Source organism: Aegilops tauschii, chromosome 1 (assembly GCF_002575655.3).
Source record: "Aegilops tauschii subsp. strangulata cultivar AL8/78 chromosome 1, Aet v6.0, whole genome shotgun sequence".
Lineage (NCBI taxonomy): Eukaryota > Viridiplantae > Streptophyta > Magnoliopsida > Poales > Poaceae > Aegilops > Aegilops tauschii.
In genome coordinates, this window is record NC_053035.3 from 323,761,602 (window position 1) to 323,769,288 (window position 7,687).

The 7,687-nt window shown below is 49.4% G+C and overlaps 1 protein-coding gene across 1 annotated transcript; it reads right to left on the bottom strand.

Annotated features, from left to right (window-relative positions):
- Nucleotides 1-5,762: 5,762 nt before the first annotated feature.
- On the bottom strand, nucleotides 5,763-6,780 carry LOC109731804 (LOB domain-containing protein 12). The gene is made up of 2 exons (XM_020290982.2): nucleotides 6,476-6,780; nucleotides 5,763-6,382 (listed from the first exon to the last, which is right to left on the bottom strand). Exons 1-2 carry the CDS (start codon nucleotides 6,629-6,631, stop codon nucleotides 5,969-5,971), a joined length of 570 nt encoding a protein of 189 aa, XP_020146571.1. The 5' UTR covers nucleotides 6,632-6,780; the 3' UTR covers nucleotides 5,763-5,968.
- Between the last annotated feature and the right edge of the window lie 907 nt (nucleotides 6,781-7,687).

Genomic DNA, 7,687 nt, shown 5'->3' on the forward strand with positions numbered 1-7,687 from the left:
ATTTCCTTGTTCATGATAATTGTCTATTGTTCATTCTATAATTGTGTTATCTGGAAATCGTAATACATGTGTGAATACATAGACCACAACATGTCCCTAGTGAGCCTCTAGTTGACTAGCTCGTTGATCAACAGATAGTCATGGTTTCCTGACTATGGACATTGGATGTCATTGATAACGGGATCACATCATTAGGAGAATGATGTTATGGACAAGACCCAATCCTAAGCATAGCACAAGATCGTGTAGTTCGTTTGCTAGAGCTTTTCCAAATGTCAAGTATCATTTCCTTAGACCATGAGATTGTGCAACTCCCGGATACCATAGGAGTGCTTTGGGTGTGCCAAATGTCACAACGTAACTGGGTGGCTATAAAGGTGCACTACGGGTATCTCCGAAAGTGTCTGTTGGGTTCGCACGAATCGAGACTGGGATTTGTCACTCCGTATGACGGAGAGGTATCTCTGGGCCCACTCGGTAATGCATCATCATAATGAGCTCAATGTGACCAAGTGTTTGGTCACGGGATCATGCATTACGGTACGAGTAAAGTGACTTGCCGGTAACGAGATTGAACAAGGTATTGGGATACCGACGATCGAATCTCGGGCAAGTAACGTACCGATTGACAAAGGGAATTGTATACGGGATTGATTGAATCCTCGACATCATGGTTCATCCGATGAGATCATCGTGGAACATGTGGGAGCCAACATGGGTATCCAGATCCCGCTGTTGGTTATTGACCGGAGAGTCGTCTCGGTCATGTCTGCATGTCTCCCGAACCCGTAGGGTCTACACACTTAAGGTTCGGTGACGCTAGAGTTGTAGAGATATTAGTATGCGGTTAACCGAAAGTTGTTCAGAGTCCCGGATGAGATCCCGGACGTCACGAGGAGTTCCGGAATGGTCCGGAGGTAAAGATTTATATATGGGAAGTCCAATTTTGGCCACCGGAAAATGTTCGGGATTTTTCGGTATTATACCGGGAAGGTTCTAGAAGGTTCCGAAGTGGGGCCCACCTACATGGGGGGACCCACATGAACGTGGGTAGTGGGGGCAAGGCCCCACACCCCTGGTCAAGGCGCACCAAGATCCCACCTTAGGAGGAATAAGATCATATCCCGAAGGGATAAGATCAAGATCCCTAAAAAAGGGGGATAACAATCGGTGGGGAAGGGAAATGATGGGATTTCTTTCCCCCACCTTTGCCAACGCCCCAATGGACTTGGAGGGCAAGAAACCAGCCCCCTCCACCCCTATATATAGTGGGGAGGCGCATGGGAGCAGCACCCCAAGCCCATGGCGCCTCCCTCTCCCTCCCGTGACACCTCTCCCTGTCGCTGAGCTTGGCGAAGCCCTGCCGAGATCCCCGCTGCTTCCACCACCACGCCGTCGTGCTGCTGGATCTCCATCAACCTCTCCCTCCCCTTGCTGGATCAAGAAGGAGGAGACGTCTTCCCCAACCGTACGTGTGTTGAACGCGGAGGTGCCGTCCGTTCGGCGCTCGGTCATCGGTGATTTGGATAACGACGAGTACGACTCCATCAACCCCCGTTCACTTGAACGCTTCCGCTCGCGATCTACAAGGGTATGTAGATGCACTCTTTTCCCTCTCGTTGCTAGAAGACTCCATAGATTGTTCTTGATGATGCGTAGAATTTTTTTTAATTTCTGCAACGATCTCCAACACCCGACCCCTGTTAAAAAAAGAAATTAAAAAAGATTTTAAAATAAAAATAAATAATAAAATTAATTAATTAGGTAATTAACTAACTTAATTAACTAAGATTAATTATGCTAATCACTGGATTAGCTGAAACTGGAATTAATTAACTAAACCTAGTCTATGACAGGGGGACCCCACCCCCTGTTGACCAGTCAAACTTTGATTGGTCAACTGGGTCCCCTTGGCCCACATGTCAGCCTCTGAATACATTCTGGGTACACAGGGCTGGGTAGCATTTAACATTTATTTTCGAAATAATAATAATTTCAGAAATTGTTTAAATCTTTGAAAAATTATATAAAATAATACGTAACTCGGATGAAAAAGTTTTATACATGAAATTTGCTCAGAAAAATATGACGAATCCGATTGTGTCCTTCGTTCGTCTGTCACATGCCCCTAACATAGCAAACATGAAACCGTCCCCTCTTATTCATCTGTCCAAAAAATGCCTAACACTAGGAAAACATTCCCGGATGTTTTCCCCCTTCACCTATATCATGTAGCACTGCGTTAGAACACCCCTAGCACCACGTTTCGTCATGTCATGCTTAGTGATGCATCTGTGTGCTTTTTATTTATTGTTTCTTCCCTCTTCTCTCCAGTAGACCCCGAGACTGATGCTGCCCTTGTGATCGACTACGTCACCGATGACCCTTCTTCCTTTTCAGCAGAGCTTCCAGGCAAGCAAACCCCCCTGGATCATTCCGATATCGCCCATTCCACTCTCTCTCAGGCTTGCATTAGATTTTGCTACTGTAATTGATTGCTCCTATATTTGATGCATAGCCTGCTTTTGTAACCTGATATTGTTACCTACCTGCTTATCCTAAACTGCTTAGTATAGGTTGGTAAGTGATCCAGCAGTGACCCCTCACCTTGTCCCAGTTGCCTCGGCTTGATGACCAATGACTCGATCAACGTGATCGACATCCAGGGCCCGATACATCACCTCACACCCCTTAGTTGTACGACTCTGCAGAGTTACTATCGAGTGCTGAGGGTGATACCTCGTACAACACTTCTGGTGAGATCTCTGTAGTATAGCTTGTCGGTCGTGGTCTATCGAGGGTGATTCCTCCTTCACCACGCCCGATATGACTCTGTCGTGCAACACTTAAAGTGCGAACCTCGAGGGTGATTCCTCCTAAGTTCACCTTGATGGTTACATCGAGTGGGGATCCATCGAGGGTGATTCATCGGATTTCCCCCTTGATGACATGGACACATATTTAGCTTTACCTGTAGCCCCAGTGTACTGTTACTGCAGGACTGAAGGGACAGGCGGTACCAACCCGGTAGAGGTGGACCTGAGTTCCCGACAGTCCCTGGAGAGTCGGGTTGACCTTGAGGGTACCCGCGAGATAATTACGAGGCACGGCCGGGCAGGTAGACCGCCCTAGAGAGAGAGAGGGTTGGGCTTAGCCCTTGTTGTATTTCCTCGAGACGGGGCGACGGGGTCACATGATCGTGAGTCTCTGCTCGTCTCCGCAAGCTCCTAATACACTAAAGGTTTGGGTATTTGATCTGAGTTGGCCACTGGCCTATACGCACTAACCACCACGCGGGAACAGATATGGGCACTCGGCGTCATACGTTTCTTCCGAAAGCTCTGTCAGACATCCAGTTCAGCATTGCGGCACGGCTGGGCCGGCACCATCCATGACAGAGGTGGAGCCTAGACCCGCCCTGCTCGCAACGACCCAGTGTGCAAAGGGCGATGGGCCCAAGACCCCGGAGTGCTTAGGATGTAGACCGGCGGGGACCTCTCTGCGTAGGTAGGACTATGACGTGTTGATCTTCCGAGGCCGAGCATGGCCCAGGAAAGTGTGTCCGGCCAAAGTAATCAAGTGTGTTGGGTAATGTGCCGCACCCCTGCAGGGAAGTTATCTATTCGAATAGCCGTGTCCCCGGTAATGGACGCTCGAAGTTGTATCCCAATCTATTACAACTAGAAATGGATACTTGAGACATAATGATGGATATGTTGGCTCCGGGATTGCTTTCTCACAGGGAGTCGAGGAAGGATCTCTGGGCGTTAATACTATAACATGCTTATTATTTATAAATTGCTATTCTGTACTCTTCTGAATGCTGCAAGATGCTTGAAGATACTAGTCTTCGATAGGCTAGGCTTTCCCTTCTCCTCTGGCAATTTGCAGTTCAGTCCACAGATACATCTCATTCCTTTGATACTGATGCATACTTAGTATAGTTCTGATGCAAGTCTTGCGAGTACTTTGGATGAGTACTCACAGTTGCTTTGCTACCTCTTTTTCCTCTATACACGGTTGCTGCGATCAGATGGTGGATCCCAGGAGCCAGATGCCACCCTAGTCGACTACTGCTACTACCCCGAGGGTGCCTACTTCTGCGTGGAGACCGCCAACGACCAGGAGTAGTTAGGAGGTCCCACGCAGGAGGCCTTGCCTTTTCGATCGTGTTGCTTTTGTGCTTGCCTTCTTAAGGGTAGTCTTGTTTAACTTTATGTCCGTACTCAGATATTGTTGCTTCCGCTGACTCTTATGCTTTCGAGCTTCTGTACTCGAGCCCTCGAGGCCCCTGGCTTGTAATACGAAGTTTGTATTATTTTAACGACCAGGAGTAGTTAGGAGGTCCCACGCAGGAGGCCTTGCCTTTTCGACCATGTTGCTTTTGTGCTTGCCTTCTTAAGGGCAGTCTTGTTTAACTTTATGTCCGTACTCAGATATTGTTGCTTCCGCTGACTCTTATGCTTTCGAGCTTCTGTATTCGAGCCCTCGAGGCCCCTGGCTTGTAATATGAAGTTTGCATTATTTTAATTTGTGTCTAGAGTTGTGCTGTGATATCTTCCTGTGGGTCCCTGATCTTGATCATACACATCTGCGTGTATGATTGAATCGGGGGCGTCACAAAAGAGAAACATATAAAGTGGCGTAGGAACCTTGACTTAGACTTATGCTTAGGCGACGATCATGTTAGATACATACTAGTGCGGAATCTGGACTCCCTGGGAACGCTTTATTTCTATCGATTCCAATAACCATTACATACGTCGCGCGCTACTTTATTTTACTTTTATAGTTTACTTTGTTGTTCGCACCAATCACCCAATACTTTAAACTTCTGTTTCCACTTTGCTCTGGATCACAACTAACTTGCAGGCACTATAATTCAAATCACTACAAGAGATAAAGACTAATTCATGTGCTCTCTGTGGGATCGGTACTCTTACTTCGAAAAGGCTAGTTCGAAGTAAGAGTACCGATCCCACGGAGAGCACATGAATTAGTTGATAACCCTCCCACAGAGAGCACATAAAAAATATAGCTTGTCGACAACCCTCCCCTAACCGGTTCAGGCCGGCTCGGCCTCCTTCCTGCCAAGGGTTTGCTTTGAGGGTGGAATGGGGGGCTTATATCCTTTTTCGGTCAGCGACGTCTGGTGGCATTGGAGGGGTGGTCTTGTGTGCTGGGGCGGCGACCCTGGTGGTGGGAGTAATGATCCCTATGAGTGACGCTCGCAGCTCAGGTGCGGGCTAGTGGCCTTGGCCGTGTGGGCGGCGTGGTGACTGTTGTTCTGCGATCAATGCTGGTCTCGGAGGCGAAAAGTGCGTGCCAAGGGTAATCCTTGCTTGGCTTGGGCCAAGCCAACGGCGGTGGCGGCCATGGCCGTCGTTCTCTTTGTGAAGGCATCGTCGCAGCTACTCTCCTCCTTCGGGTTGCTCTAGGTAAAAACCTTAATCTTTTTTTAATCGGGCAATGGTGGTGCTCCAGTGTTGTGCCCTTTACGAAGGCGATGTCTTGGAGTCCACAGTTTGTCGGGCGCAGCATCGTCTCTTCGTGACACCTCTGTCACGATAGAGAACTCTGACATCTTCAAGCGGTCGTTACGGGCTTGGAGTGGGTTGGGGTGATGTCGTAGCTGTTCTTATGCATTGTTGTATCCTGCCTCAGATGTGTGTTGTGGTGTCAGAGTTGTATGCTTTGGATTGTAATGATCGTTGCTTTATCTATAAAACAAGGGTGGGCCTTTTTAGATAAGAACATGACAATGATCAGAAAAGCATGGATCTCGTACTAATTCTGGATCAAACACCTAGTACAACACAACAACACCAGCAGGGAGAGGTAGAGAGAGAGAGAGGAGTTCAAAATGCAAAAAGAAGAGAAGAGTCATCATAACGCAATTAACCTAAACCCCTACACGTGCATAACTAGCGACAAGCAAGTCCTACACAAGTTGACTTTGACTAGCTAGCTACGTCCAGAGGGACTCCCTCTTGAGGTGGTCCTGCTGCCCGTAGTGATGCACGTTGGAGGCCGGCGCGCCGCCGTAGCTGCTCATCAGCTGCGGCGGGAAGCCGCCGCCGCCGTTCTGCATCAGGAAAGCCTCTGCCGCCGCGGTGTCGTCGACGACCATCTGCTGCATGGCCGCCAGGCTGTGGCCGTCGCTTCGTCCTGCGTCGTCCTGGGACCGGCAGCCGTCTCGCTGCTGCATCTGGATGCACAGGATCTCGGCCTGCGCGACAGCGAGCTGCATCTGCAGCTGCGACACCTGGTTCTGCAGGAAGGAGATGGCCCCCACGCAGCCGTACACCGGGTCCCGTACCCGCGCGTTCGCCTCGTACACCAGGCTGCTCACCGCGTCCCCGCGCTGTTGCACCGGCAGCTCCTGCAAGTAATGGCATCTCATATGTTAGCGTCTGGGTGCCTCCGCGCGTCATTGCATGAAATATCATCCAGCTACGTAGGAGTATGTACGTACCAGGAGCATCTTGCTGACGTTGCTGGCGCCGAAGACCTTGTGGACGATGGCGAACTTGTGGGGGTCGTCGGCGGGGAAGAAGGGCGCGAAGATGCAGTCCTTGGTGCACCGCCGCCGGAGCAGCTTGCACGACGCGCACGGCGACCCGCCGGCCATGAAGGCGACCGTCGTATGTGCCTGCAGTGTATCAGCCCCGCCGGCGGCCGGCCGGAGATCTCTAGTGTAGTTTCTGTTAGGAGGAGCTAGAGCACTTGAGCCTGCCAGCTTGGGCAGCTATGCTTAGAGCTAGAGAAGCGACTTCTGCAACAAGGAGATCGATGGCGACCGGAGTGTGCGAAGCGAGCGGTTATTTATATCGGTCGACGACGACGACGCATGTGTGTGCTGTTGAGAGAGACTCCACGTCCGAGAGAGACAAGGGTAATTAGTACAGCGCTGTTGGCTAGTTTCTCAAGAGATGCCCTGCCTCTGACCTAGCTGGATCACTTGAAGAAAGTAAAGGGTAAGGGTAGCTTAATTAATCTAGACAGCACAGACATAATTTTTCACGGAGGCGAAGTGTGGCAGAGGGTGATGCTTCCATTGGACACGAGGGCATCAAAGTCGCCGTTAATTACCAATAAGGAATCTTAGCCAGGACAACCCAAACCATGCAATTAATTCTGTCAGAATGTCATGTCGCTTGGGTGATTACCATATTTACGTGCGTGCATGTGACGGCCGGATTTACTCGTGCTGTAGGCTGTATATATAGCATGTATACATGTAAGTAACGTGTAGAACATTGATAAGGCCTAAAATGAACCAACGGTGCAGTGTGTACAGGACGTGGCTTAGGCAACTACGAGTACTAGTACTGGTATATATGTTTACTGTCGACCAGGGATACACGCGACGTACGTACGTGAGTAGATGAGATCGTGGACCTGAAGCAAAGAATCCATCCAGCAGTGTGAAGCTTACTCCTTCCGTCGCGTAAAGCCAACGGTGCACCTAGTTGCTGAGGCAAGAATCTTCCGGAATTCCCTTGTCTCGAGGTCATGTTCTTCCTTCATCTGCTGTGGTTCCAATCCATGACATTTAACTACCCGTCTTTTTTTTGACAATATAAGATTTAAATACTCGTCTTTGTACAGCCCAGCAAGGCAAAACCGTTTGTTTTTCATGAAGAGCACGTCCTCATGAATGAAAATCCTTAATCTAGTCCTGACC

Bases quoted from the DNA above. Each gene is read 5' to 3' on its own strand.
- LOC109731804 (XM_020290982.2), bottom strand. From the start codon at position 6,631: ATGGCCGGCGGGTCGCCGTGCGCGTCGTGCAAGCTGCTCCGGCGGCGG. The intron at 6,383-6,475 runs GTACGTACATAC...CATTACTTGCAG, and splicing joins ACGTCAGCAAGATGCTCCTG to GAGCTGCCGGTGCAACAGCG.